This window comes from Neolamprologus brichardi, chromosome 4, assembly GCF_056152115.1.
Source record: "Neolamprologus brichardi isolate AB-2024 chromosome 4, ASM5615211v1, whole genome shotgun sequence".
Lineage (NCBI taxonomy): Eukaryota > Metazoa > Chordata > Actinopteri > Cichliformes > Cichlidae > Neolamprologus > Neolamprologus brichardi.
The window spans coordinates 15,612,489-15,640,368 of NC_142107.1; the positions used below are offsets into that span (position 1 = coordinate 15,612,489).

The 27,880-nt window shown below is 38.9% G+C and overlaps 8 protein-coding genes across 8 annotated transcripts; 5 read left to right on the plus strand and 3 right to left on the minus strand.

Moving 5' to 3' along the window:
- Window positions 1-3,052: 3,052 nt before the first annotated feature.
- Window positions 3,053-3,825, minus strand: LOC102783709 (hemoglobin embryonic subunit alpha-like). The gene is made up of 3 exons (XM_035910905.2): window positions 3,688-3,825; window positions 3,392-3,599; window positions 3,053-3,194 (listed from the first exon to the last, which is right to left on the minus strand). The coding sequence occupies exons 1-3, from the start codon at window positions 3,783-3,785 to the stop codon at window positions 3,066-3,068; spliced, it is 435 nt and encodes a 144-aa protein (XP_035766798.1). The 5' UTR covers window positions 3,786-3,825; the 3' UTR covers window positions 3,053-3,065.
- A 786-nt stretch (window positions 3,826-4,611) lies between these two features.
- LOC102782847 (hemoglobin subunit beta-like) lies at window positions 4,612-5,502 on the plus strand. The gene is made up of 3 exons (XM_006798144.3): window positions 4,612-4,817; window positions 4,953-5,175; window positions 5,268-5,502. The coding sequence occupies exons 1-3, from the start codon at window positions 4,726-4,728 to the stop codon at window positions 5,394-5,396; spliced, it is 444 nt and encodes a 147-aa protein (XP_006798207.1). The 5' UTR covers window positions 4,612-4,725; the 3' UTR covers window positions 5,397-5,502.
- Window positions 5,503-6,853: 1,351 nt separating this feature from the next.
- LOC102782556 (hemoglobin subunit alpha-B-like) lies at window positions 6,854-7,761 on the minus strand. Its single transcript, XM_006798143.3, has 3 exons — window positions 7,575-7,761; window positions 7,244-7,451; window positions 6,854-7,075 (listed from the first exon to the last, which is right to left on the minus strand). Exons 1-3 carry the CDS (start codon window positions 7,667-7,669, stop codon window positions 6,947-6,949), a joined length of 432 nt encoding a protein of 143 aa, XP_006798206.1. The 5' UTR covers window positions 7,670-7,761; the 3' UTR covers window positions 6,854-6,946.
- A 657-nt stretch (window positions 7,762-8,418) lies between these two features.
- LOC102783138 (hemoglobin subunit beta-A-like) lies at window positions 8,419-9,336 on the plus strand. Its single transcript, XM_006798145.2, has 3 exons — window positions 8,419-8,586; window positions 8,762-8,984; window positions 9,096-9,336. Exons 1-3 carry the CDS (start codon window positions 8,495-8,497, stop codon window positions 9,225-9,227), a joined length of 447 nt encoding a protein of 148 aa, XP_006798208.2. The 5' UTR covers window positions 8,419-8,494; the 3' UTR covers window positions 9,228-9,336.
- A 749-nt stretch (window positions 9,337-10,085) lies between these two features.
- On the plus strand, window positions 10,086-12,037 carry LOC102783422 (hemoglobin cathodic subunit beta-like). The gene is made up of 3 exons (XM_006798146.3): window positions 10,086-10,405; window positions 10,752-10,974; window positions 11,067-12,037. Exons 1-3 carry the CDS (start codon window positions 10,314-10,316, stop codon window positions 11,193-11,195), a joined length of 444 nt encoding a protein of 147 aa, XP_006798209.1. The 5' UTR covers window positions 10,086-10,313; the 3' UTR covers window positions 11,196-12,037.
- Window positions 12,038-20,748: 8,711 nt separating this feature from the next.
- Window positions 20,749-23,870, plus strand: LOC102783994 (hemoglobin embryonic subunit alpha-like). The gene is made up of 3 exons (XM_035910875.2): window positions 20,749-21,017; window positions 21,108-21,315; window positions 23,300-23,870. The coding sequence occupies exons 1-3, from the start codon at window positions 20,923-20,925 to the stop codon at window positions 23,426-23,428; spliced, it is 432 nt and encodes a 143-aa protein (XP_035766768.2). The 5' UTR covers window positions 20,749-20,922; the 3' UTR covers window positions 23,429-23,870.
- Window positions 23,871-24,659: 789 nt separating this feature from the next.
- On the minus strand, window positions 24,660-25,468 carry LOC102783708 (hemoglobin subunit beta-like). The gene is made up of 3 exons (XM_087839902.1): window positions 25,334-25,468; window positions 24,968-25,190; window positions 24,660-24,870 (listed from the first exon to the last, which is right to left on the minus strand). Exons 1-3 carry the CDS (start codon window positions 25,423-25,425, stop codon window positions 24,742-24,744), a joined length of 444 nt encoding a protein of 147 aa, XP_087696028.1. The 5' UTR covers window positions 25,426-25,468; the 3' UTR covers window positions 24,660-24,741.
- Window positions 25,469-25,831: 363 nt separating this feature from the next.
- Window positions 25,832-27,856, plus strand: LOC102783995 (hemoglobin embryonic subunit alpha-like). Its single transcript, XM_006798328.2, has 3 exons — window positions 25,832-27,002; window positions 27,099-27,306; window positions 27,640-27,856. Exons 1-3 carry the CDS (start codon window positions 26,905-26,907, stop codon window positions 27,766-27,768), a joined length of 435 nt encoding a protein of 144 aa, XP_006798391.2. The 5' UTR covers window positions 25,832-26,904; the 3' UTR covers window positions 27,769-27,856.
- Window positions 27,857-27,880: the final 24 nt, after the last annotated feature.

A 27,880-nucleotide genomic window follows, 5' to 3' on the forward strand; every position in this document is an offset into this window, starting at 1 on the left:
AATCTTAAAAATTACAGCAGTGGGAAAAGGGGGCTGTAATAAAATAATAACATGCTATTAAAAATATGAAACAAGAAGTACAGTTGTGGAAAGAAAATCACAGAGTAATGGAAGATGCATTTAAGGAAAGACTGATTTTAGATGATGGGATGTCATTACAGTGACCATCATATGCACCATTTCATATGATTAATAAGATCTGAAGCCTCGCATTATCTCTGTTTGATTTAGTTTTTGTGCTAATGATAAAAAAAAAGAGGAGATATGGAGCTCTGCATTTATCAAGTCACCAGAAGGTTGATGACTTTTACGCACTGTGCGCCTCAGCACTCGGCCACCCGGCTCTGTAACTTTACTTGCTCTGCCACAAAGTGACTCCTAAACACTTTTACTTTGCCGTATTAACACTTACAGCTAATCAAGGAATATGTGGAAGGAACGAAATTTCACAAACTGTCGTACAACCAATTGTTTCACAAATGTTTGTAGAGGCAAACTGAATGGCTAGATTTTGGTTTTATAAACATATGACAAAGACACTAAAAACACTCGAATTCAATGAGAACCAGCGCTTTTTGTCCATTTAGTGGATTATCAGAACGAGCGTGGGATAGTAAAATACAGAATGATGTTCTGGAAAGTATTTAGCAAAGCCGCTCATATTTCGTATCCTCAATAATTCTGAAAGTGTGATTAAACAAAGCAGAACTAAACTGAAATAAGTAAAATAAATAATAAATAAATAATATTTCTTCACGTTTGATATGTATGCAAACTATTTCACACATATTTCCGGTTTTGTACGATGGGATAGTTTGCAATAAGGCAAGCCCCTGCTAAGCTATCGGTTTTTTCAAAGGTCACACACCTGCATTTATCCACACACAGTCACCAACGATGTTTAAAGGAGGGGTTCGCCCTTATATCTAAAACGTATCGGTTCTCCTTCAGCTGCCTGTCGCTGATCTTAGGTGTCAAGCTGTTTCCGGAGAGAGACACATGCGTAAAATGCGCGACGATTTTGGCGATTTTAGTATATATAGTAGACTTTATTAAAAGCTAACGATATGGTTATTTGTTGCTATCTGTTGTTATGTGGCACACTTAGTGTAATATAAACCTAAGAGTTAGACTTGAGAGTTGAGATGTGAGGTGAGGTGGCATGGCAAAAATGCCCCTTGTCATTAACACGAATATTCGTGTTAATGACAAGGGGCATTTTTGCCCAACCTGCCAGGATAGTCAGGTTTATAGCGACTCGTGTGGCTGACCCGATAGTCCTTAAAAAAAACATTTAAAAAAAACACGTTTGGCTACATACTGAGTTAAAAGCTCTCCTAAAGATGTGGCTGTACATGTTTTCTTAATCATGCTTCTTATCAAGACCAAACTGCACAACCTGACAGGGTACACTCAAATGTGCAAAGCACAAAACACATTGAGTTTGGATGCAAATTTACTTTCAATTCTTTTTTTCTTTTTTTTCAAAACTAGGAGCTGTTTCCTATAAGAGCTACCTGAAAACTGGAGGTTCTGACTCCCAATCTGTTTTCAACGCTCTGAACCACAAGTAACCCTACAGTCTGAGAGTGAAATTCTCTATTGTACTGTGTGGTCTTTGAGTTAAGAGGCCTGATTATACCTTGTATGTAATGCAAAGGGTTTTAAATCCCATTTTGGAATTAACAGGGAGCCAATGAAGAGAAGCCAGTATGGGTGAAAAATGCTCTCTCTTTCTACACCCTGCCAGTACTCCCGCTGCAGCGGATCAACTGAAGGCTTTTCAGGTAGTTTTCAAGACATCCTGGTTATAATGAATTAAAGTAGTCCTGCCTAGAAGTAATAAATGCATAAACTAGTTTTTCAGTATCACTTTGAGACAGGATGTTTCTAATTTTGGTGACAAATGGAAGAAAGCAGTCCTATGTATTTGTTTAATTTGCCCATTGAAGGAAATATTCAGGTCAAAACAACTCCAAGACTCCTAAGTGTTACTGGAGGCCAAGGAAATGCCATTCAGAGTAAATATCTGATTAGACAACATGTTTCTAAGATTACAATAGCCTCTATTTTATATGAATTTAGAAGCAGAAGATTCGAGGTCACACAGGTCGTTATGTCTTTAAGACATTCCTGCAATTTAACTAACTGTGTTATCTGACTTCATGAATAGATAAAGCAAAGCAGCACAGTACTATTAATACCTACAGCATCCTCTGATCTCTGTAATAAAATATTATGATCAACTCTATCAAACGCTACATTCATGTTTAGCAGGACAAGCACAGACACGAGTTCACTGTCTGAGGCCATAAGAAGATCATTTGTAGTCATCACTAAAGCTGTGTCTGTACTGTGATGAGCTCTGAAACCTGACTGAAACTCTGAAACTGAAAGTATTAATTAATGGTAGGATGACAAAATTTGGGATAATAGGTCAAAGTTAAACTGGAGAAGCTTTCACTGGAACATTCTCTATTTATCTGAACAGACCTGTAAAAATGCTTTCTGAGATGCAGCATCACCACCTTCCAAAAACATCGTATTAGCAGAGGGAATATTTTCTATTGTCAAACTGTATTCACAAAGTCTTTAAGCCTGTTTACCTCTTTACAGTTTTGGATCCAACATTGGTGCAGTCAGTGCCTTAAGGATGTAAGAATTAAATTTGGGAATTTGGCAATTAAACAATCACAGAAATTGAAGGAATTTGTCTGTTATGTACCTTTATAGTAATGAGACAATTCCTCCTATGTCCTCACAGTAAAAAGTATTCTACATTTAAAATAGTGGAGTCAAAGTAGAAAGCAGAAAAATAAATACCATATACTAAGTAAAAAAAAGGCTTCTGCGGTTCTGAAACTGAACCTTCAGCATGAGCTGAATGCTTTAACTTTGATGTTTCTTTACCTTAAACCCTCTTTCCTCCTATGTGCTCACAGTAAAAGACTATCTTCACCACACTAATGACCATGAGACTTTGATTGCATTCAATGTTTTATTAAAAGTCAGAGTAGTAGTAAGTATGAAAGCACATAATGCAGTCCTCTGCTCCTGTGTGCAGTTCATCTGTATTTCTCAGACAGGGCGAGAGCCACGGCAGCCAGGACCTTGTCCACAGCCACATGGACTTCAGGGGTGAAGTCGTCGGGGAACATGGTAGACAGGACCACGAGGAGGTTGTGAGACAGAACCTGTGGAAAGATGATGATCACATTGAAATGAATGGACTTTTACTTATTTATTTGTGAGAACATCTTTTCAGATCAAACAGCTACCCAAGGATCAAATGAAAGCTGAGTTAGATTTTAATTTCTGGTTGGATTAATGTTCACAACATGGACAAAAATTACATTGAGAAATGCTGTCCTGATTTAATAATGATCAGTACCTTGAAGTTAGCAGGGTCCACTCTCAGAGTGAAGGCGTGCAGCTCACTGAGGCTCAGAAGAGCTCCGGTCAGATCGTCAATTTTGCTGACAGCATCAGTAACTGCAGCCATCACGGTTGCTCCGTGCTTCTTCACCGGGGCAGAGCCGGGGCTCAGGTCCTTCCAGTGGGAGAAGTAAATCTTGGTCTGAGGGTACACTGTCAGCATCCTGGATAAAAATGTAAGAGAACAAACCAATGAGTATGAGGCAGAAATGCAGGAGCAGGTTTTTGTAGGCAGTGTGGGGCCATATTTACCTAGAGACAGCATCACAGCCGATTTGTTCCTCCTTGCCAGCCACTTTAGCCCAGAAGGCTTTGACTGTGTTCTTGTCCTTTGCAGAAAGACTGGTCATCTTGCCTGTTGTTGCTGTTCTGGTTGGAGTTGCTGTGTTCAGCTCAAACTGTGGAGGTTTTTATACACGAAACAGGAAATGCACACACCCGACCCACCTCACAGATAAGGTACTGGCGTTTGGACAGGTTCATATGAAACACCTCCCATGAGATAAACAGACTACGAAATAAAATCTTCATAGAAGTTCAGGATAACTCATAACGAAGATATATAACTATGCACTTGTACTTGAGAGCCAGTGAAATGTTTTGATGTGATCTATTGTTTGTTGTTCAGTGTTGTATCACAGTGGGTGGGAAGGAAGAAACACCGATTCAAACTTTTGAAATTTTTAGCCATCGTGGCTTCATATTTGCCCATTTGTTTAATATTGGAGTCAAATAGGAAATACTTTTAACTAGTCAAAGTTTATAATAGAGTCTAGTTTTCTGCACAAGTTTCAAATTGAATTATTTGATTAAAAAAACAAACAAAATCATGTTTGCTTCAGAATTAATACATCTTGCCCCTCCCAAGAGCATTTTTTGCCTTATTACTTATTAAATCATACAACCAACACCATATACTTTTAATCTAATTTAAAAAATTGCTACAGCTTTCCTTATCAGCGTTGGAAACCTTTGATTAAAAAAATTCACTTACATCTTTACAAAAACCTCTTTTTGATTCATTTTGATGGTGGAAATTAAACAGAACTGCAAAGCGTTACACAGAAGCGGCTTGACCGATGCATTATCTGATAGGGGTTATAAAAGTCTAAAAGCCGTTTTCCTTTACTTCTTTTTAATACTCATTCAGCAAAGAAGTATTACAAGTCATCCCACTGCCCACCTCCACCCAGCTGCATATCTTTGGGTGGAGCAAAATGGCTCCTTTATAAGCTGCATTTGGGGGCCTGCTGACCAAAGTAGAATAGGCACAACAGTCAACAAGGCAAAATGGTTGCATGGACAGACTTCGAGCGAGCCACAATCAAGGACATCTTCTCCAAGATCGACTATGAAGTCGTTGGCCCAGCAGCTATTTCCAGGTAAGATCATCAGCATATAGTTCTGTTTTTATGCTTGTATGTATCAAATTTACAAATATAAGAAGCACATTTTGTGCATAAACACATACTTTTGTTTTAGAAGTGTAATTTATTCAAATGTTCATGTTTCCTCAGGTGTCTGATTGTGTATCCCTGGACTCAGAGGTATTTTGCTGGCTTTGGAAACCTCTACAATGCTGCTGCTATCACATCAAATCCAAAAGTTGCTGCTCACGGAAAGGTTGTAATGCAAGGTCTGGAAAAAGCTGTGAAGAACATGGACAACATCAAGGCCACATTTACAGAGCTGAGCACGCTGCACTCTGAGAAACTGCAGGTGGACCCTGACAATTTCATGGTAGGCAATGCAGAAATGATGGTACTGCATCCCAAGTAATGTGTGTGTGTGTGTTGATGATTTATTTCATGCATATTTTTGTTGTCCTGCAGCTTCTGGGCGACTGCCTGGCCATTGTGGTTGCTGCCCAGTTGGGTAAAGACTTCACTCCCGAGGTCCATGCAGCTTTTCAGAAGTTCCTGGCAGTGGTGGTGTCCTCCCTGAGGAGGCAGTACTACTAGAGAGCTGCAGAGGACCATCACATGTTCTGTTTTTAAACCATGTTTTAATGGGGCTTAAATAAAGAAATCTGTACTGCTCAAGCTATGTATTTTTTGCTATAGTATGCGTGAGCTTTGTAAGAATTATAATATTTAAACAATGGCAAATTATTTTATAACTTTTAAATAGAATAGAATAGAATAGAATAGAAATATAATTTATTGTCCGTCCTTGGGAAAATTCGGGTGTTCCAGCAGCAACGTGATCGGCAGATGGAGCATGCACAGTCACATAAAAAGTAAAGAATAGAAAATAAAAAACAAGAAATAACAGTTTGTACTGGGCAAATTTACAACATAAGGGGGGAAATAATTGAATATATATATATATAATTAACTTTGAAATATAGTAGTAAAACACAATGAGCACACTATGACTACTCAAGCTTTCAAAGAACTGGTCCTTTAAATACGCAACTCTTTCATTTGGTAAACCAACAAATTTGGCAAAAACTGCTCGATTTGGCAGCTTCCCTTCGCGGTGTCAGCCGAATTCTCGCTTTCAATAAGGTTCAGTGTCGTTCGGCTTTGACTACGTTGTTCTGTGTCCTAAATTGACATAAACCACAGAAACACAAAATGATGGTGAGCCCGTACATACAATACTCATAAAGTATTGTAAGCACAAATTTTGGACCGGTGGGTCAGCGGTCAGCGCTTTGGGAGGAGAGCTTGTGACGCATGTGCTTTCCCACCTTACAATTGCAGGTCAAGGCAGATGAAATACAGGCTACTGTGTGCACAGGTAATGGTGGTGGTGGTCTGTTTATGTCTGTGTGTGACTTGTACCCATGCCCCGATAATCTAATTTCAGCGTCTCACTCAGACCGCCGAGAGTGCCCAATGTGCATGTCCAAAATGAGAATAACGCAGTCTAACCATACTGCTGAACACAAGCTAAAGCATAAACAACAGTCTAAATGTGTGACTTGTAGTCGCTGTTTCTGAATGGTCTGTCACTGGTCATTTAAACACATCTGTGACTTGTATGAGTTTTGGCTGTATGGCGGTGCGACGTTGGCACGCAGTCTAGATTTTGATACCTGTTCGCTGAACCATCTGAGGAACCAGTCACTGGTGATGTGATCTAAGTATGATACACGGAAAGCATGTATTGCTTTGGTTATTGCATGTTAGATGGACTATGGGGTCTTTGTGGCCACAGAGACTTTGTTCTGATGTTCGAAAACGAGCATACAGTGTAAACGGAATCGAAGTTGTGGCAAATGACGCGCCAGGATTAAAAAAAACACACTTAAAACATGGCTTATTTTTTGATTTGATTTGATTTGATATACCTTTATTAGTCCCACAAGGGGAAATTTCATACTGTGTGTGGGTTTTCTCATCTGTGTTGTAACCTGTGGAAATGAGCGTATTCTTCTCTACAAAAGCTTAAATAAATGGACACATAGACATTCTTGTGTTTGTGAATTTTATTGAACAAGCCCCCACATATGATGAGGGTTGCTGACATTCATGCCACACGTTGGTAGCTTCTGTCTTGATGTTTAGCGGTATCTCTCGGACAGAGCCCAGGCGAGGGTATTGAAGAACTTGTCCACGGAGACGTGAACATCCGGGGTGAATTCCGCAGGGAAGTACATGCCCAGGACCAAGGTCATGTTGTGAGTGAGGATCTGTGTTTGTGACAGAAACAGCAGATTAGATTAAATCAGGCACTGAAGACATCCCTATACATTCACTTAGTTTTTTTTTTAGTTTTTTAACGCTCACAATCTAAACTAAAGTACATGCACAAATAATCATAATTTCTGGCAGGTTTAAAGGTCGCAATATTTTGTTACCTTGAAGTTGGCAGGATCCACGCGGAGCTGGCTGGCATGCAGCTCACTGAGCTTGCTAAGGTGGTTGGTAAGATTATCAATGTTCTTGACAGCTTTTCCCACAGCTGCCATGATGGTTGCACCATGCTTCTTCACCTGCGGACTGTTAGGGCTCAGGTCGCCCCAGTGAGAAAAGTAGATCTTGGTCTGCGGATAAGCAACGAGCATCCTGTAAAATACAGCAGAAGGAAATACGAAGAAGTTACAAAAAAAGAAAAGAAAAAAAAAAAGAAAGAAAAACCCACCCTCTTAAAAAAGCCAGTGTCATCCCTACTTTAAAATGAGATCTTACCTGCCCAGAGCTTCTCCACCCATCTCGGCGCCCTTTGACTCGACTTTGGCCCAGAAGGTCTTCACCAGGGTCTTGTCTTTCGAAGAGAGACTCATGACTGCCTTTGAATTTTTGGGATGCAAGGAAAAATGCTGATCAAAAAATGCTGCTTGGTTGGATCTGTCAGTGCGTCTTTATGTCCACCCAAATGGTGCCACGCCCAAGTATCAAATCCAGAACGCAGGTCTGATAAGCAAACTGCTTATCAGACAATTACGCGATATCACGTAATTGACGCAATTGACAATTAAAAAAAAGAAAAAGAAAAACTGAATGGCTGCAATGCACGAAAATCGTGGCGAATAGATTTTATGCAAAAAGAAATATGCTCTAAGCAAAAATGATATTAAACATAAATCATAATTTAAAGGCTGTACTGTTAGTCAGAGTTTGGTATTTTAAAAATAAAAACATGTTGTTTTATAGCCAACAAGGAGCACAAACACTCTCCTAAAGTTAAGAGAGCACATATCCTTTTGGATAAATAAACTGTATGATATCTTAGCTTATTTAAAAGCAGGTGTTAAAAAGCTGGTATTACTGATATTACTGTCCTGTACTGTCCTGTACCAATTTTGTGTGTTTTGACTGACTAATAGTATGGATTATTTGTAGCTGAGTAATTTTAAGTGACAGCAATATCTGAGCCAAATGATGTTATCTATCCGGTTGGCACTGACCGTTGCCCAAATTTGCTTTACGCAAAACACACGTCATTAAACAGGCGGACGCAGACTATCCAATCAGATGCTTCGATGACTGTAGGAGGGGGCGCGGGGTAAGCGAATAAAAACGGGAATCTCAAGTAAATTATTCAGAAGCGGATTTGTGAGAACTTGTGAGAACTTGTTTGTGAACTAGGAGACTTGCACCCCGTCAAAATGGTCGAGTGGACAGATGCTGAGCGCAGTGCCATCATAAGCCTGTGGGGAAAGATTGATGTGGATGAAATCGGTCCCCAGGCCCTCTCCAGGTAACCTGCAGCTCATAGCAATTCAGAAATATGGTCGTTTGTTATGCAACTTTTTTTACTATAATGTTGAAACTTGGCTAAAGCGAATATATCAACATGTTTCTTTGTGTATGTAGAAGTAATTATTAATGCTATATGCACTAAAATTAATATTGTTTCTCTGGTTTTATTTCAGGCTTCTGATTGTGTACCCCTGGGGTCAGAGATACTTCCAAGCCTTTGGAGACCTGTCCACCAATGCTGCCATTCTGGGAAACCCCAAAGTGGCACAGCACGGAAGGACCGTGATGGGTGGTCTGGAAAATGCTGTGAAGAACTTGGACAACATCAAGCAGACCTACGCCAAACTGAGCGTTATGCACTCCGAGAAACTCCATGTGGATCCCGATAACTTCAGGGTATCTCCCCACGAGCACCCAGAAACAATCATCACACATGGACCTGAAAAAGGTTAGCTAATTAGTTTGTGTTTATTAACTCTGTTAAGCATTTTCTTTCTCTCATTTTAGGTGCTCGCTGAATGCATCAGCCTGTGCGTTGGCGCTAAGTTTGGTCCCAGCGTCTTCACCCCTGAGGTCCAGGAAGCCTGGCAGAAGTTTTTGTCCGTGGTCGTTTCTGCCCTGGGTAGACAGTACCACTAAATTTCTGGAGTGCCAGTTCATCAAAGATGTGCAACAGTCATATAAGTGACATCATATATCTTTTTGACTCTGTTGCCAGATGCACCAATAAATAAAACCTCAAATCATACTCATTCTCTGTGCGATCATTTGACTTGTTCTTTTAACCGACAATACAACATCAAGAAGGAGATCTCGGACAGTCAATAATCCTAAATAGAAGTCGCCTATATGTTTGAGTATAATATAAATATTACAAGTATGCCTCACCGATAATCCGTTTCGTGACTTTTTCCTTTACTGTTTAGTTTTGCTTTTCGTATAAAAAAGGGTGAAAGGGATCCAAAGTTGTTGTTCTCTGGCTGCATGGGAAGTATTGTTGATGTAAGTGAAGTGTTCCAAAATGCAGAGAAGAACATCAGCTATCAGGCATTTTACGCATATTTAAAGGTTGAGCGTTAACAACGAGTCAATCTGCGAGCTCAGAAAAAAGTATTTCTTCTTTAGTGCAGAAAATTCGTTTATAACCTCGACCCAACATAATATAAGAACACCCCCAGGCGTATAGCGGCAACATTATAAAAACTTTTTTTAAAACGCCTTGAATGAAATTCAAAAATGACTGAAGGATATAATATATAATATAAGTACTGTCGCGCCATAATCATGATTGAGCTGATCAGTTTTTAAAACAAATGTAATTGAATGGGGTAATTTAAGGCCAAGAAATAAACTTTCATACGTTTCTGATATGAAGTGGACCCGCGGATCATTTATTTGGGTGGGGAAAGCCTGAATGTTCAGATAATGATAGCATGGCATAATCTAAGTTCATCAGCTGTTGGAAAATTACTTGATACAACCGGATGGGGAGGCGGTTATATTTACGTGAGGATATTTTGATGCCATACCATACCATCTTTGGGCATTTCCATTGTGTTTTGCAGTGATAGTTGACACGTAGTCTGTGTATTTCAGACTCATTCGTCCGCTTTTAGTGTGCTGGAAATATAGGACCCCCATTTTTGCCAGTCATTAAGCGGAAAAGCTGATCACTCAGCAGCTCAGAGTGCGGAAGTAAAACTGTTTATTCAATTCGCTCAGGTCATGGTTAAGTGGACGGAACTGGAGCGCAGCACCGTGAACGCTATCTGGGAAAAAATAGATATCGATGAGATTGGGTCACAAATTTGGGCAAGGTACGTGATTCTGAAAGTTTTACTGTTCAAGAACGGATTGTAAAAAAAATCCTAAAAACGGAAAAAATATTCTGGCAATTTTCTCTCAATACATTATTATTATTATTATTATTGCTATTTAATTAATTGATGGGTATTTCATAATAGTAAAATTCAATGCCTGGTTTAAAAAGAAATAAACAAAGAAAAAATGATCGTGAAAAATCATTATTTTTTTAAATACTCCATTGTTTAAGGGTACGTTGTATATTTAGGGATTTTTTCTCCAGTTAGTTCAGATTTACCTGTTTATCGCGTGGTATCGTTTATGCTAATAAACCTGTACCACTGACTGTTGCATTGTCAGAGTCTTGATAGTCTACCCCTGGACTGAGCGATATTTTGGTTCTTTTGGAGATCTCTTCACCATCACTGCTATTTTGAAAAACGACAAAGTGGCGGCTCATGGAAGGATGGTGCTGAAGGCTCTGGACAAAGCAGTGAACAACATGGACAACATGAAACGGACGTATGCTGCTCTGAGCCGGTTGCATTTTCAGAAACTCGAAGTGGATCCTGATAGCTTCAGGGTAAGCAACACTTTTCCTCAAACCCACATGAAAAAAATACGTGACGTTTTGCACTTGTAGAGTTTTCATGGTGTTTTCTCTTTTTTTCACAGCTGTTGGCAGACTGTATCACTATCACAATCGCATGCAAACTCAAGTCAGCCCTGAGCCCCCAGAGTCAAGCTATCTGGCAGAAGTTTCTATCTGCTGTGGTCGACGCTATGAGCAGTCAGTACCGCTGAAAAGAACCTATTTGGAGATAATACAACTTAAAAAAACAAAACAAACAAAAAACGTGTGTTAGCCCTGATATAAGTTTGACATGAGTGCATTTCAGTTTGTTTTTTATCAGTTGGAGCTTGAGTTTGGTGAGTCTCATACTGAAGACAGTTACTAAAGACAAAACTGAAGTCAAAGAGACCCCAACACAAGCAGCAAGTGAAAGTAGTCTGACAGAGCTAAAGGAGGAAACAGCATTTAGTGACTTTCATGGGTTCCAGATTTCTGACAGTTAAGAACTTATCATGGACTGAAAGTTGTTGTTGTTTTCAACTCTGTGAAAAGTTAATAAAACATAAAAACAATTTTATAGTTAACATTATGTCACATTTTCAAATTACAGTGAGCCTCTGAATATGGGGAACTGTATTAATGGCTATAATTCCTAAAATTAATACAGTACCTTTGCTAAACCACTTGAAATAATGCTGAAAATCTTTCCATCACTCACGCGTTCATTCATAATGCCTTAATGACATTCTGCACATACTTTAGTGTTAGGGTTTGTTAAAATCTCCTCGCTGCAGTCCACACCTGTCCTACATTAAAAACATTTGATACACTAAGAAATGAAAAACGTTATAAAGGAAGCCCAGAACTTAGTAAGGCTGCTGAAATCTTATATCAAGCAAAAATGGAAAATATATCTGCTTCATTTGCAAAAGGCTTAAATGCTGTTGCTAAAAGAGACACTGATAATACACCGATAAGCATGCCACAATCCGATATTTACTCAAATGTACTGCTGGCTTCAATTCTGACATAGTATATGTATTTTAAACTAATAAAGAAAGCTCACTCTCAACATTTGATACGCTGCTTTATACAGTGCTCAGTTAAATCTAGACTAAATGATTTGCAAGTCATTTTATTATACTTTTATAAACATATTATACAGTGGACACAATTTGTTTTTCTTTTTTCAAACTAAGTGTAAAGGATCTGCTTACAATAAACTTAGTGTAGGCAGATCTTTGTGTCTGCAGAGCAGAGGGCAGGTTTGTCTCCAATGAACTGACTTAGTAATGAAGGTCCAAAGAAAATGCAGTACGTCCTGAGGGAGGTAATATTTAATTAATAGTATTGGCATTGGCAAATTTGAATCAACAAGTGTAACTGCAGTTAATGAGAGGAGAAAAAACATGGCTGAAAATCAAGTTTAATTGTCTTGATAGAAAAATATATGGGTCACAGTTGCATTGTTGAAAACAACCATCCAAAATTTGAACGTCTATTTGTTTGAATTTGTAAAACAGACATCATATAAGGGTTTTAATGTTGAAATGAAGGCTTGGATTTTACAGTGGCACCAACAGGGTTGATGGTGTCCATGTGGATTCAGACAGCAAGAAGATACAGGAATTGGGTCATATAATTGTTTATTTTAAACAAGAATGACAGAACAATCAAACAGACATAAAAGGAAGGCCACAGGGACACAAACAAATTGATCAAAAATCTCTGGTCATATTCAGTCTAATAGATTCACCATGAACAATGACCCATTTGCTGTTTAAACTGCTCAGAAAGCTCAAAGTCATCACACAGATAATGTAAACAAATATAAAAGATGTCCTAATATTCACATTGTGTGAAAAATGTGAGTATTAAGTGAGAAATATGCAGTTTGTAGCATTGGCGCGTTTAGACACTTTTCAGTAGTGATGGGATTTCCGGCTCTTTTTAGAGAACCGGCTCTTTCGGCTCGACTCACTAAAAAGAGCCGGCTCTTTCGGCTCCCAACCGGCTCTTCAGGTTGTTTTGTTGCTTTAATTAATTTATTATTAACAACAATATAAAATTATGCACAAAAAGAATTACTAATGTAAAAAAAGTGTTTTTATTTATATATGTTTATATATAAATATATACAATGGCCCCTAGAGACAAAGCATGTACAATTTCCTCCAAATTCCAAAACACATTTTTAGAGTTAACTGAACTTCCAAAACAGAGCTACCTAGATCACTTAAATTACACAATTGAAAGCATGTGTGTATTGTATGTGTATTTATACACAAACACTCATATATATTCAAATAATTTTAAAAAAATGTTAATTTACCTGTTACTACCACACACCAAATCCGGTAGTTGGTACTTCCTGGCTTGTGTAGCCACTAGGTAACAAAAGCTCAACACTGCCCCCTAGCATCCTGGAGCACTTCTGTTGTGTTTGTACCTGTTTTGAAGCTTGTACGTGCTTTGTCTCTAGGGGCCACCGTAAATATACTTTTATCTATTCACTCCACATAAAATGTAATAAATAAATCATATAATACAAAAACCAACTATTCACATTTCAACTTTCAACTATTTAAATTTTCAGCTTTTTCCTTTTAAACAAATTTTAAGTGAAACAACACAAAACACTGCAAACCACAACACAATTAAATATAAATAAAATATGAAAACAAAAAGAAGATGCATATTCTCTGTCATATGGACCTGCATGAATAAACTTTCTGAATCCTTTATCATCCGTAACTGAAAATAGTTGTGGATGATTACTATACCTTTCTAATGTGACGTTGTTGTCCCTGGCTCTTTCTCTGTCTCTCCCTCTGGCTCTGTTCCTGTGCTACTGCGAGTATAACTACTGCCCCTCCCCCCTCTTCCCAGCGCAAAGCACAAGGCTCGCGTGCGGAGTGAAGCGGAAAAAAGTGTGAGAAAGAGGATGAGAGAAAAAAAAAACAAAAAACCCACGGCTCCCGATAAGGAGCCGGCTCGCGTTGTTCACGTCAAAGACCCAGCTCTAAGAGCCGTTTCGTTTGCGACCGACACATCACTACTTTTCAGGATGCTCAACCACCCTAGAAGCAACATGCCCTTTTAATGCTACATTTTCCAAACTTCTCTGTTGTGATTACAGTGAAATCAAGTCTAGTGTTCATGATGTCAAGTTGCTATTAGTGCACTCAAACAGAGGAGCTGCGTGGGAGACGGTGATGGAAAGGGTTAGAGGTAAAGAGCAAAAGTCAAAGACAGCAAAAGCCGTAGCTTCTCTTTTGCCCACATTCATTGATGATGATTTCATGATCTAAAGTTTGTGCAAGTTTCTCCTCTTTTTCTGCTTTGCTACAAATTTTGCTTTAACTTACTTTCAAAAGTTATATTAAGAACTGTGATCATTTATTCAGAATCATTCTTCGTGCATAGTGGTCAGTACAGTGGACAGCTATTCAAAGGTTGTTTTCTTGTATTCGTGTCAGTGTTGATGGCACACTTACACTTAAACCACTACATCGGACACTGACGTGTCACTCCCAGTGTTGGGGAGTAACGGAATACATGTACCGCCGTTACATATTTAAAATACAAAATATGAGTAACTGTATTCCGTTACAGTTACCGTTTAAAAAGGTGGTATTTAGAATACAGTTACTTTGTTGAAATAAATGGATTACACAGCGGTACTTCCCTGTTTCATATTGTGACGGGTCAGGACTGTTTCGGTTTTGTTTGACAGCTACGTTCTGTAGTTCCAGGCGGCAGCGTTACGGTTGCCATGGTTACAGGGTGACGCTCTCTCTCTGCGTGTTTCCTGGGTGAGAGAGCGCCTTTTTGTTGTTGTTGTGCTAAGCTAATAGGCAGAATGCTACAGGTATAGCTCTAAAGAATGTAGCATCATAGGCAGTGTAGTCCGTGCTGCAGGGAGAATGGACTGCCGTACACGTTATGTGCCTGTGAGCGAGGGAGGGAGAAAAAGGAAAAGTATGAGCTGTCATGAGCAGAAACGGGAACTGGAAGCATGTAAATATAATAATAACCACTGCAGCCAAGAAGAGTGCCTGACGAGCCCAGTTGTAAGTAAGCTATTAAGACTGGACTGTTCGTGTTTTCCTCTGAAACAATAAGTTCCGGTGGAGCAGCCTTTCAATGCCTCTCTCTGTCTCTCGCTGGCAAAGTTGACCCAGACAACAAAGTAAAGCTAGTTTTCGGCTATGAGCCCAACACGAACCCGCTGTATTAGCCAGAGGTCCCTTTACTACGGATCAGAGCCGCTGACCTTCAGTAACAGTAATAAATCACAGCAATAGTACATTCACGTAGTTCTAAACAGCATGATAATATATTAAGTAATCCAAAGTATTCAGAATACGTTACTCTCATTGAGTAACGTAACGGAATACGTTACAGAATACATTTTGGGGCATGTATTCTGTATTCTGTAATGGAATACATTTTAAAAGTAACCTTCCCAACACTGGTCACTCCATACCAAATTCATAGGTCAAAACGTAGGTTGTCCACCTAAGTGGACATGTAACTAACTCTTTGAAAAGTACATGTTTAAAAAAATGAAGTTCAAAAATCTTTTTTTCATGCCTAAAGATGACTAAACTTAAGAAAAAAATCCTGACTGAGGGTGTCATAATTCATGCATGAAAGGGTTCAACACTGAAATTTAATCCAAAAAAGATATTGCTTTTGGATATGTTTTAATGTTTATCCTGTAACATTCAGGTCTGCACAGGTGAAAATTATGAAATATGTTTACATGCAGCATAATATGTTGGTATAATTGTAAGGCAGAATGGATGACGTTATGACTGGGGGCTGAGGCCTCCTAGTGGTTTGATCCTAGAATCGCCCCTGGTGTGTGGCTAATTGTCCCAGATGAACAAGGCAACTGATCATAAGAATGCAATTCTCTTCTTTGCCACAAGAAGTCACTGCCGGAGAAAATGAGTATGGTGCAACAGACCCCTGCTTGTGTGAGAGCACTGCAGACACCAACAGAAGATTGCTCAAGTCATTTTGTTGTCCTGTCATAATCATATCGGACATGGTCGGGAGGTATGACTGAGAGCGGTGCATAGTTAGAAGGTTTATAAAACAACCGAAGCCGCTCAAAAAGAAGACGATAAAATAGATTATGGGGGTTCAGTCAGCCTGCACGGCTGAGCACACTTGGTGTTTTACCTGGCAAAAAATTAGACGTCTTTTTGACCAACGGCCAGGAACCTACTTGGCCATTCAGTCTTGAAGTTTTCTCACTGCACAAGTGCACACATATAGGTACATTTAACTGATCAGATGGTGACAGTTAGAGTCAAAGCAGGTTTTAACCTTAAACATTACCTAAAAATACCCGACTCCCTGGCAGAGGCGGAGGCAGACATTTGATACACCCGGGGCTTAGCCCTAAAGGGTAGTATGCATGTGGGATTGGGGGAAGGGGGCCGTTAGAAATGACTGAAAGATTAATAGGCTCTGTTTTCAGTTTTGTTCAAAAAAGAATGACTTCATATGGGGAAAATATATATATCACACATGCAAAACACCTTAAACTATTTTTTTTTTAATTAAACAGCAAGGCAGAACAAAGTCGGGGCTGTATCAAGACACAGGGACTAAACCCCAATTCAGCCAGACCCAGAACTGATCTGGAATTAAAACGGGACTACAACAGTTCAAAATCAGGACTACTTAGGACTTAACCAAGACAGAACCAGAATCAGAACTAGATGATAGTAGCACTAAAAATCATCATAGACCTGCACTACACTTCTACCAAAGTACACTATTTAGATTCAGAAAAGTTTATATAATTATTTGGCCTTGTTGTGCAAACAAGCCTGCATAACTTAATAGTTTTCAGTTTTATTTGTCATATGCAAGTTAGCACAGGGTCAACATTGCAATGAAATGTGTTTGACGAGCAGCAGTCACTCAGCAGCATGATACAGTAGGAGAAAATATAATAAAATATAATAAAATAAAATAAAAAATAGAAAAATAGTAAGGAGCAAAATATTAGAGAGACATGGTAAAAGAGAAAAGATGACTAAATATATATGTATCTATAAATATAAATATATGTACACTAGTGATTAAATAAGAAAATCTTGAAAAGAAATATGACGGGAGGGCAGATGGGATGTTGCACAGGAATGAGCAGCAGAAAATTACAGTATTGCACTTTTAAATATAAATATCAATAACAATAAAGTGAAGTGACCAGTGCAGATTAAACAGAGTACTTGTGAAGCTGCAGGGTAGCTTCTGAGTGCTGTGTTGTGTGTGTTTAAGTGTTGTGGTTGAGGTGTCGTATGGCTTGGTGGTAAAAACAGTTTTTAAGTCTTGTAGTCCGAGCAGACAGACTCCTGTAACGTCTGCCAGATGGTAACAAGGAGAACAGCTGATGTGCTGGGTGGCTGTGGTCCTTGATGATGCTGTGTGCTTTACGGAGGCATCGCTGGAGATAAATGTCCTGAATGGCAGGAAGCCTCGTGCCAGTGATGTGCTCTGCTGCCTTCACCACCCTCTGTAGTGATTTACGGCTGGTGGCAGAGCAGCTTCCGTACCAAACTGTGATGCAGCTCGTCAGCAAGCTCTCAATTGCACACCTGTAAAAATTTGAGGTGATGTTGGCGTTCATGCTAAACTTCCTCAGCCTCCTCAGGAAGTAAAGCCGCTGGCGAGCTTTCCTGATAGCAGTGTCTGTGTGAAGGGTCCAGGAGAAGTCCTCAGTGATGTTGACTCCAAGGAACTTGAAGCTGCTGACCCTTTCAACCTTGACACCGTTGATGTGGATGGGCTGGTGTTCCCTGACTGGTCGTTTCCGGTAGTCCACTATCATCTCTCTAGTTTTGCTGATGTTGAGAGTCAGGTTATTTTCCAGGCACCACTCGTACAGTGCCATCACCTCCTCTCTATAGGCCGTCTCATCCTTGCCTGTGATGAGGCCTATGATGTTTGTGTCATCAGCAAACTTGATGATGATGTTGGACTCGTGTTTAATAAATATAGAATTTGAAAAAATAACAAACCTAAAAAGAAACACTAGGTACGAGATACATGAGTCCCTATGATACGGTGATACTTTTGGTAAACAACCATTTGACTAACATGTCTGTCTCACCGGCTCTTGTTCCCTCTCTGTTCTGTCCTCATTCTCCTCTCTCTCTCCCTCTCTGCTCCTCTCTCTCCCTCTCTGTTCCTCTCTCTCCTTCTCTGCTCCTCTCTCTCCCTCTCTGTTCCTCTCTCTCCTTCTCTGTTCCTCTCTCTCCCTCTTTGTGCTGACAATCAAGCCAAACACCAGCATCATCAAATATACAGTGGAAACCAGATATTTACATACTCTTCAGATAAAAAACACTTTTTAATTGTAACATCAAATCAGACTAAATGTTTATTTTTTTAGATTGATAAATATAAAAACATATTTGTTAACTTTAAGAATAAAGAGAGAAACTATCTGTATTTAATTAAAAATGGCACCAAATTGTATTAAAAATTGAGCCACACTTATGGAGCTCCACAATTCTTTTCCTGGTGTTTTGGTTGACATCTCTTGATTTTCCCATTTCAAAGAAACAGGCTCTGTGTTTTGCCTTATATGCATCCACAGGTGTGCCACCAATTTACTCACATAGACTTTACTAACCTATCAGAAGCTTCTTCAGCTCAGAATGGAATCGTCTGGAGTTTTCTTATTAATTACCAATAAACTTAGTGTATATGTACTCTTAAATTTGATGAAAGTGATAAAAAATAGAAGCTCTGTCTCTCTTTATTCTGACATTTAACTAATTCAAAAGATATTTCATTATTTATTTATCCAAAACAAAACAAGTTTACTCTAAATTGATGTTGTGTGTAAAAAAATGTTCTTGTGTTTTCCATAAAGTGTATGTAAATATCTGGTTTAAACTGTGAATATACTGCTGTGTATTGAAATTCCTCTTGTTTTGCATAGAAATAAACTGAACAACATACAAAACATAATATATAAAATAACATCTACCGGAGTTTTTTCTTTGAAAGAAGCCCCTTATGTCCATTCTTGCATATCAGTACATTACTGAAACCGATTTATTTAGTCCTGGAGGGTAACAACTGAAAATATGAAATAAACACACATGTAAGCTAAGACTCGCTAAAGAAACAGCTTTGTTGTTGTTCTGCTTTTCATTTCGCCATTTGTTGATTCATTCGAAGAGCAAGTAATGTAATATGGGTCAGGTGATCAGTTTGATATCAATCTTTCGTGATATACCGTCATATTTACATTATTTGTACAGTACGAATGATTTGCTTTGGTACCTGGTCAAACTTCAGTTCTTCTCTGTCTGCCTGGCTCCGTTTCTCCAACAGGCAGCAGCTCCCCCCGGCCCCTCGCTCAGTCGCTGAGCTCGGATCATACCAATATTAGGGGGGATTTACGCACAGTCATAAATTCCCACAGTGTGCACTATGTGCTTCGAATATTGTGTGTAGTTTTTGTTTTATACAGTTGTCAGCCAGGCGTCTAACTATGAAAAAATTACACTCCAAAAGACCCCGGGCTTCTGACAAAACAACCCGGGCTTAAGCCCAGGAAGTCACCCCCCGCTCCGCCACTGCTCCCTGCGACGCAATGAAATAAACTAACCCCAAGAGCGAATCTATAATTGTAACCGCATCGATATGTCGTGGTGCAGCCAGTGCTGCTCCTGCATTATCATGTTTGTTTTTTAAACAGGCCCACCCACTGAAACGATAAGCCTCACAGTAAAAACGAACGCGGCGAATGGCATAATCATCATGTTTGTAACTGATAGCACAACCAACAGGCCTATTAATTAATTGTAGAATTTAGATTTTAAATCAGAATCCACGGACTGATTGTTAAAGCGTACTGATTTAATTTATCTCATATAAATTGCAATTACAAAGGCAGTTAATAAAGTAAATAAACACAAGCATATATACAAATGTATGTATGTTTAATAAAAAGTTATTCTTGGCCGTCATAAACATGAAGCAGTTTTGAGTAAAGGCAACTGGAACATATGACATCAAAGGTTTATTTATTCAGAATTAATTATTACGGAAAATATTTTTGATATAAATTGAATGTATACCAATCAAGTACATTTTATTTGACCAAATTCAATTACATTTAGCGTTTGACATGTATGTAAGAAAACTATATGGAAAACTTACATTTAATCAAATTACTTGAATTCAACATTTTGGACATAAATCTCTTTTGAGTGTAAATAAAATATTGAAATAGCAGTTACTAAGTTATATTTACATTTTTTAAAAAAAATATTTTCTTGTAGTTTGGTGTAAAACAAAATAAAAGCTTTAACCTCCAGTTAATAGGGAGTATGATTTGTGAGGATAAACACTTGTTTAATTAGAACAAATGAAAAATCATCTTTAGATTTACTCATCTAAAGGAGTGAGCCAAAATAAAAATGTTTGGATTAATTCCAAAGTGGAGGTTATTTATAGACCCTTACCATCCCTCAAGAGCGCATTTCCAGTGTGGGGCAAATCTGAAACGATAAGATATTTGGCTTGTACACAAGATCCCATATGTGTTTCTTAGCAGCCAGTTAATTCATTAAGGCCAATTTTTAATGTCCAAGCATTACCAGCACGTCCAAGCATTACCAGTTTGAGCAGGTGATACGAGGGTTTCACTAGCTGTCAGTTTTGTACTTTTCAGTTGGATGCCCGTGGGAAATATAATTCTGATTGTTTCGTCCTATATTATAGAACACCGTGAGACTTTGGTTTCGTGTTTATCTCATGCCAGCTGTTACATGTCATTTGGAATCCTTCCAAACGCCTATAGCATTATCTTGAAGGGGGGCTGGGTGTGCCTATGTTCCACTGCATCTATAAAACCCCTCTGTTTGCAGCGAACGCGGCATTGAACTTGAAAAAAAAAAAAAGTCCAGAGGAAAGATGAGTCTTTCTGCTAAGGACAAGGAGATAGTCAAGGCCTTTTGGGCTAAAGTGTCGGGAAGGGCGGATAACATTGGCGGTGACGCTGTTGCCAGGTAAATAAGAAAAAAAACCGAGGCGAATTTAACTCGCTTCTGCATTTTTATCTATTACTTACTGGCTTACTCACCTGTGTTTTTGCCCAGGATGCTGACAGTGTACCCTCAGACCAAGACTTACTTCTCCCACTGGAAGGACCTGAGCCCCAGCTCTGCCTCAGTGAGGAAACACGGAGGAATGGTGGCAGCTACAATAACCGATTCTGTGAACAAAATCGACAACCTGTCAGGGAGTCTTCTTACCCTCAGTGACCTGCATGCTTTCACTCTGCGAGTGGACCCTGCAAACTTCAAGGTATTTGTTTATTAAATCATGAAAGCGGTTCAGAAAACCTCTGGGTTTGCTTTAAAGATTAATTGGACTACAAATTAAACGCTTGCTTAAACATTTTTTAGTAGTTTTTATTTAAATGTGCCTCCATAGGCTACTGGTTGAGACTGCATCAGTTCTAGTGAGGAACTGTAACGTCATCATTAATTATTCTTTGATTTAGAAGCCTATAAATCTGCCCCATCCACACATGGATAAGGCCATATGCAAATATAAATAAATTATAAGTTGAACCCCAATTCGTGACATCGAGCTACAGTTATCTTTAGGATAAATGAAATGTGTGTTTCAGCTGCTGCAGCTCAAAAATGTTACACTTTTAAACAAACAGGGAAGTTGCCTCAGTGTTGTCAGCAAGTCAAAGCACGACTCTGTCACCGAAGAAACACGGGATAGACTGAGTTATGATTCAGATCAGTAGCGGTTTTAGATACGGGCGACACGGGCGGTTGCCCGTGGTGGGGGGCGGCATCACGGGCATCAGTAAAAAAAATTGCTTGTACTCATGCTGCCCCGACATCATGCGAGCCCATATTGGGAATGGCATAGGCACCGATCGGTTTTCTATCGCCCATGGGAGTAAGGGCGCGAGCTGCGCCTGCTGCTTGCGGCACAGGGAGGAGAGGGCGGGGCGACGGGGGATTCTCTGGCTGGCTGGAGCAGCAAAAATTACCAACTCTCAAAATAAAACAAACAACAAACACGAAAACACCAGACATCATGATACAGACTTATAATTTGCACCGATGTTTTTTCAAAATTCTATACACGAAAAGTGAGCGTAAGAGCCCTCGGTGCGCCTGCTTGCTGCTGAAGTCAAAGTAAACTTTATTGTCATCTCCGCTACATACAGTCCAGTATATAGAGAGACGAGACGACGAGGCTCCAGTTACAGCAGTGCAAGAAAACAAACAATAAATATTTAAGAGTAAAAAAAATAAATATACACTTTAGGACTCGGGGTAAAGGGATCAATAACAATTAAAAATGTATATTTTATATTTTGTTTATTTAAAGTCTCTCACACAACCCGTTTTTAAAGTTTAAAAAAAGAGAAAAGAAGAGGAGTGTAGCGACTTCCACAGTCGCTAGAGGCCGGGGATGGAGCCTGCCTATTTGCCTGACGCGCTGTCAACTTTACGCAGTAATGCGAGAGGTGGAATTGCTTGCTTGTTTATTAAAGTGCTTGAAAAGTTTACAGAGCAATGTGATCAGCTCGCGATTCAAACTCTTAAAACATCACAGGCTCTAATTCAACAAGGGGAAACTCGTTGTGCTGCGGTCAACAAAAACTACGGCTACCCAGCCCTCCTCTGTCAAAATCAAACCAGTGAATGACAGACTGACAACGCCCTCTTAATCTCACCGCTAGCACCCACGTGACTCCCGTTACACATCACCATAGCAACCAAACAAATAAAAACCCAGTGATCCTTAAAATTCAATACATTTAATTATGGCTCCTACAAGGAGGAATGAGCAAAAGACACAGGTAAGCAGATGTGTCATTGGATAATGGCAGGTCATGTATCCTAAAACATTAAGAATCAGAATACTTTCTTAATCCCTAAGGAAATTATGTGGGTTACAGTTCCTCCAAGAAGAAATGGTAAAAATAGTAACAGTAACAGACTAAACTCCAAACAATATATACAATAATATAATATTAATTAGTCAGTGTCAATTGTTGATTTGTCCTGTTCTCATTGTATGACGAAGTATGATGTCTGTTTAGTAGCCGTTTGCATACTATGCATACTCTCTCCCTCTTCATATGTATGTGTGTGTGTGTGTGTGTGTGTGTGTGTGGGGGGGGGGGGGGGGGGGGCGCCAGAGGGGGTGTTCGCCCAGGGCGCCTAACAGGCTAGGACCGCCACTGATTCGGATAACTGATTTATGATATCATAATCCCTGATTCTGCTAAAGAAGTGTCACGATCTTTGTACAGATTCTTGCTCAGAACATCCTGGTGGTTCTGGCCACTATGTTCCCCGTCGACTTCACCCCTGAGGTCCATATGGCTTTAGACAAGTTCCTGGCTGCCTTGGCTCGTGCCCTGTCTGTGAAATACCGATAAATTGCATACTGGAGGCGACGAGCGGCGGCAGGGGCTCAGATAGCTACTCACTGCCAGTCTGAATATGAATAAATCAAATGCAATGAAACTGCCGTGTTTGTTTGGGTTTTTTGTGTGGTGTAAAGTAAAAATACAGGAGCAGAATAAAAAATTTAAATAAAACAATGCCAGAATGAACACACAAACTATTTTAAGACTGACGATGAACATGAGAACTTTAACGAGTTGTATATCTGGAGGATAACTGGTATTCCTAAAGAAAATGCAAGCAATTTGTGAAAAGCATATCTTTCTACTGCGAAAACTCAAAAATATAACAGTATGAAAGTTGTCTACTAATCGCTGATTGTGAAATAGCCTATACTGGAATGATTGGAACAAAACATTACAGGGAATGAGCTCTAAAAACAAACAAACAAACAAAAAAAACCTCTTATACAAATGTAGATTTTTTTTTATTACATTTTAAAAATCTTCTACTCAGATTATTTTTGTTTCAATGAAAAACTGTTGTGTAATATTTTCAACTTTACTCCAGTATATTGACGAAACACAACTGGTTTAGGCCACTGCATTTATCTGACACCTAATACTACGTGATTTATTCAATTAAATACTTTTTCCACCGCTTCCAGAAACATGAATCAGAAGCTTCATGAAATTATAACCTTACTCTGTCGCAGTTGACTTTACTATCATTAAATCAGAATCAGAATACTTTATCAATCCTTAAGGAAATTATGTAAATTATGTAAAATCTCACCTGTTGGACCAGAAAATGTTTGCTGTTTGAGTGAATGAGGCTGACTACCCTCTGACAGTGGACTGTTAAATCAGTAAACCATTAAATCACTAATAATCAGTAATACTGAATGCTGTGCGTTTACAGAGTCGGTCCGTTTGTAGTTTAATTTCACTTCATCATCGGTCTCATATCATCCGTCATAATTTATGAGAGGTCCTTTGATGCGAAAGTCACAGCATGACTTATTTTTATTTTACACCATCTTATTTAAAATTTGAAAGAATAGGCTAATTAATATCTTACACCCACTATTTAACTCTTCTGTTACACCCTGATATAGTTGCAAATGCTAGAAAAAGAAAAAACAACAAAGTAAAGAATATGTTCGTTGTTTTATTGATTTAAGCCTCCTCAAGACATGATTTAAAAAACAGTATGTAACGGTCCTATTATGAAAAAGGGGGAATAAAACAAACAACTTGATGTATATGCTTCATATATCTTATTTATTAACATCATTTTGAGGTACAATTTAACAGCAGAGTATGTGACGGTCCTCTGCAGCTTTCTAGTAGTACTGCTTTCTGAGGGAGGACACCACCACTGCCAGGAACTTCTGAAAAGCCGCGTGTACCTCAGGAGTGAAGGCTTTACGCAGCTGGGAAGCAACCACAATGGTCAGGCAGTCGCCCAGGAGCTGTAACACAACACAACATGCATGAGATATCATGAACATGCTAAATAAATACATAAATGTCAATAGAAGCCAGTACCATCAGTTCAGCATTGCCTACCATGAAATTGTCAGGGTCCACCTGCAGTTTCTCAGAGTGCAGCGCGCTCAGCTCTGCATATGTGGCCTTGATGTTGTCCATGTCCTTCACGGCTTTTTCCAGAGCTTCCATGATGACTTTTCCATGAGACGCAACCCTTGGATTTGATGTTATGGCAGCAGCATTGTAGAGGTTTCCAAATCCACCGAAATACCTCTGAGTCCATGGGTACACAATCAGACACCTGCGGGAATATATGAATAATTGATTTTCTCTTGAAAATGTTAAATAGCTCACAATTACTAAAGAAGAGACATATATATATATATAGTGTCATATAATCTTGCACATTCTTTAAGGGAGTAAATATCAGAAACATGGTCATACCTGGAAAAAGCTGCTTGTCCAACGACCGCATAGTCGATCTTGGAGAAGATGTCCTGGATCGTGGTGCGCTCAAAGTCTGTCCACACAACCATTTTGCTTTGTTGAGTTTTGCACTTGTCCTGCTATTCAGCAGCCCACCACACACGGCTTTTAAAGGAGCCGTTTCGCTCCACCCAAAGATATACAGTTGGGTGGAGTAGGACAGTGGGGTGGATAAACCGAGTTACACGTAACGCTTTGTACTTCTTTGTTCGTGTAACTTGAAAATCGGTCAAGAGAAAACAAGTTTTCCAGTTTTATCAGAGCGCAGTTAAATCTTCGTCACATTTGTGCCGGCTTAGTTAATTAGTTTCATTATTCATAAACGTTTTCGTTAACTGATGTTTTCAGTATTACAGTTTTAAAAAAAAATCATTTAATGTTAGGGAATCACACAGAGCTACATTTTTAAGTTCGGGAAATTCAGAATATCATAAGAACACCTTGTGAATCGAGCTGACTCACAGACCAAATCCCAGTCTCATTTAACAGATCTGCAGAAGTTTTTTTTTTAATTAGCTTAATTAACTGTAAGTAAACATAAATAAATAATTGTTTAAAGATAAGGTGAGATTTAAAAAACCCCAGAAGATTCCACTGCGCTGGAGAGATAGCATTTTGGTTTTTATTGACACTTTTTTGGTCTCATTTTTCCATACTTCTATATCTCTTCCGCTAATTTTAGGTTGCTTTTGGCAGAGTTATCATGCCCTGTGCTCACATGTGAACCTAGAAATCAACTTTCCTTCCTGAGGCTAACGGCTCAGTGTGCACCCACCTGTTGAACATCAGATATGTTTCAGTAAGGTGTTGGCTGCTAAGATATAACGTCATCATATACAAGCCATAGCCATCATGTTGGTAACTGACAGCCTTGCAAAATCTAGAACATGAATCAGTATTTCTAGTCCTCTACATGTTTAATTCTGGTAATTCTGGTTTTTCAGTACTAAGCTGTATGCTACGTAATTTTTATAATATGTTCTTGTATAATAATAATAATAATAATAATAATAATAATAATAATAATAATAATAATAATAATAATAAAACAACAACAGCAACAATAATAATAATAATAATAATAATAATAATAATAATAATAATAATAATTATTATTATTATTATTATTAAGCCCATTATCTTACAGGGCTATAAATTTAAAATGTCCATTTTACTGCTCTGACTTATCAGCACCACATTAATATGAACAGCAACAGACTCAAAGACAGCAATCACTGTCACTGGAAATCTATGTTTTGGGTTTTAAAACTGCAAACCTTTAGTATTCAGTTGAATTAATTGAATTAATTTATTAAATAAATGAATAAATAAACACTTCCTTGAGACTGGCTTGCGGGGACTGGTCTTCAGAACCACCATCACAAGTTTGTCTTGCGTTTATCTCGAGCAGAACCTTGTGGTCATATCTCTGAGGTGGCCCCGGTGTGTCCAGTGCCTGTTTTATGTAGAAAAGCCCCCGTAGTTTGAGCTGATCAGGAAAAGGGAAAAACAAAACAAAAACAGGCAACATGACAACCCTTTCTGAAAAGGACAAGAACATAGTCCAAACTTTCTGGGCTAAAGTGGCTGGCAGGGAGGAGGACATCGGTTGTGATGCTGTCTCCAGGTAAATATGCCTTATGATTTACAACCTATGACCCCAACTGGACAGACCCTCTGCTGCATTTTTACCTACTATTTACTTAACTTACATTTTACCCAGGATGCTGACAGTGTACCCCCAGACCAAGACTTACTTCTCCCACTGGAAGGACCTTAGTCCCGGTTCTGACCCGGTGAGGAAGCACGGAACAACCGTGATGGCTGCAGTTACTGATGCTTTCAGCAAAATTGATGATCTCACCGGTGGTCTTCTGAGCCTCAGTGGGCTGCACGCCTTCATTCTGAGAGTGGACCCTGCAAACTTCAAGGTACTTATTTATTAAATCATAGCAATGAAACTTTTTAGTGTTTTGCTGTGAAGGTTTGGACTTAAATAAAACAGATCACAACTTTTGTGCATTATCGTATTAATATAAAAATAATTTAATAGATTTAATATGTTTTTGTCTTTAGATATCCCAAGATTTTCTTCCCAAATAGCTATTCCCAAGCATATCTATTTCTCACAGAAACATTATTAAACACAACATGTCTAAATTACACTTAACCCAGACTGTGCGGTTCAATCGTACAAAAACAATGTTTGCAGAATATTACAGCAATTAAATGTGACTTTAAATGAGGCTATCATGTTTTCACAGGTTCTCTCTCACAACCTCCTTGTGGTCCTGTCCACCACATTCCCCAACGACTTCACCCCCGAGGTCCACGTGGCTATTGACAAGTTCCTGACTGCGGTGGCGCTTGCCCTGTCTGAAAAGTACCGATAAATTGCACTCTGACGGTCAACAACATGGGCTTGGATACTCCCAAACTGAATTTTAATGTCAAAATAAATAAATAAATAAATCAAATACAGTACAGCTGTTATCTGTGTGGTGA

What these genes read in the sequence shown, in the direction of transcription:
- LOC102783709 (XM_035910905.2), bottom strand. Translation starts at nt 3,785, where the DNA reads ATGACCAGTCTTTCTGCAAAGGACAAGAACACAGTCAAAGCCTTCTGG. An exon ending in GGCTGTGATGCTGTCTCTAG is followed by an intron (nt 3,600 to 3,687) that starts GTAAATATGGCC and finishes ATTTTTATCCAG; the next exon opens with GATGCTGACAGTGTACCCTC. An exon ending in TGGACCCTGCTAACTTCAAG is followed by an intron (nt 3,195 to 3,391) that starts GTACTGATCATT and finishes ATCTTTCCACAG; the next exon opens with GTTCTGTCTCACAACCTCCT.
- LOC102782847 (XM_006798144.3), top strand. Translation starts at nt 4,726, where the DNA reads ATGGTTGCATGGACAGACTTCGAGCGAGCCACAATCAAGGACATCTTC. An exon ending in GGCCCAGCAGCTATTTCCAG is followed by an intron (nt 4,818 to 4,952) that starts GTAAGATCATCA and finishes ATGTTTCCTCAG; the next exon opens with GTGTCTGATTGTGTATCCCT. An exon ending in TGGACCCTGACAATTTCATG is followed by an intron (nt 5,176 to 5,267) that starts GTAGGCAATGCA and finishes GTTGTCCTGCAG; the next exon opens with CTTCTGGGCGACTGCCTGGC.
- LOC102782556 (XM_006798143.3), bottom strand. Translation starts at nt 7,669, where the DNA reads ATGAGTCTCTCTTCGAAAGACAAGACCCTGGTGAAGACCTTCTGGGCC. An exon ending in GGTGGAGAAGCTCTGGGCAG is followed by an intron (nt 7,452 to 7,574) that starts GTAAGATCTCAT and finishes TGTATTTTACAG; the next exon opens with GATGCTCGTTGCTTATCCGC. An exon ending in TGGATCCTGCCAACTTCAAG is followed by an intron (nt 7,076 to 7,243) that starts GTAACAAAATAT and finishes TCACAAACACAG; the next exon opens with ATCCTCACTCACAACATGAC.
- LOC102783138 (XM_006798145.2), top strand. Translation starts at nt 8,495, where the DNA reads ATGGTCGAGTGGACAGATGCTGAGCGCAGTGCCATCATAAGCCTGTGG. An exon ending in GGTCCCCAGGCCCTCTCCAG is followed by an intron (nt 8,587 to 8,761) that starts GTAACCTGCAGC and finishes GTTTTATTTCAG; the next exon opens with GCTTCTGATTGTGTACCCCT. An exon ending in TGGATCCCGATAACTTCAGG is followed by an intron (nt 8,985 to 9,095) that starts GTATCTCCCCAC and finishes CTCTCATTTTAG; the next exon opens with GTGCTCGCTGAATGCATCAG.
- LOC102783422 (XM_006798146.3), top strand. Translation starts at nt 10,314, where the DNA reads ATGGTTAAGTGGACGGAACTGGAGCGCAGCACCGTGAACGCTATCTGG. An exon ending in GGGTCACAAATTTGGGCAAG is followed by an intron (nt 10,406 to 10,751) that starts GTACGTGATTCT and finishes TTGCATTGTCAG; the next exon opens with AGTCTTGATAGTCTACCCCT. An exon ending in TGGATCCTGATAGCTTCAGG is followed by an intron (nt 10,975 to 11,066) that starts GTAAGCAACACT and finishes TTTTTTTCACAG; the next exon opens with CTGTTGGCAGACTGTATCAC.
- LOC102783994 (XM_035910875.2), top strand. Translation starts at nt 20,923, where the DNA reads ATGAGTCTTTCTGCTAAGGACAAGGAGATAGTCAAGGCCTTTTGGGCT. An exon ending in GGCGGTGACGCTGTTGCCAG is followed by an intron (nt 21,018 to 21,107) that starts GTAAATAAGAAA and finishes GTTTTTGCCCAG; the next exon opens with GATGCTGACAGTGTACCCTC. An exon ending in TGGACCCTGCAAACTTCAAG is followed by an intron (nt 21,316 to 23,299) that starts GTATTTGTTTAT and finishes ATCTTTGTACAG; the next exon opens with ATTCTTGCTCAGAACATCCT.
- LOC102783708 (XM_087839902.1), bottom strand. Translation starts at nt 25,425, where the DNA reads ATGGTTGTGTGGACAGACTTTGAGCGCACCACGATCCAGGACATCTTC. An exon ending in GGACAAGCAGCTTTTTCCAG is followed by an intron (nt 25,191 to 25,333) that starts GTATGACCATGT and finishes ATATTCCCGCAG; the next exon opens with GTGTCTGATTGTGTACCCAT. An exon ending in TGGACCCTGACAATTTCATG is followed by an intron (nt 24,871 to 24,967) that starts GTAGGCAATGCT and finishes GTTGTGTTACAG; the next exon opens with CTCCTGGGCGACTGCCTGAC.
- LOC102783995 (XM_006798328.2), top strand. Translation starts at nt 26,905, where the DNA reads ATGACAACCCTTTCTGAAAAGGACAAGAACATAGTCCAAACTTTCTGG. An exon ending in GGTTGTGATGCTGTCTCCAG is followed by an intron (nt 27,003 to 27,098) that starts GTAAATATGCCT and finishes CATTTTACCCAG; the next exon opens with GATGCTGACAGTGTACCCCC. An exon ending in TGGACCCTGCAAACTTCAAG is followed by an intron (nt 27,307 to 27,639) that starts GTACTTATTTAT and finishes ATGTTTTCACAG; the next exon opens with GTTCTCTCTCACAACCTCCT.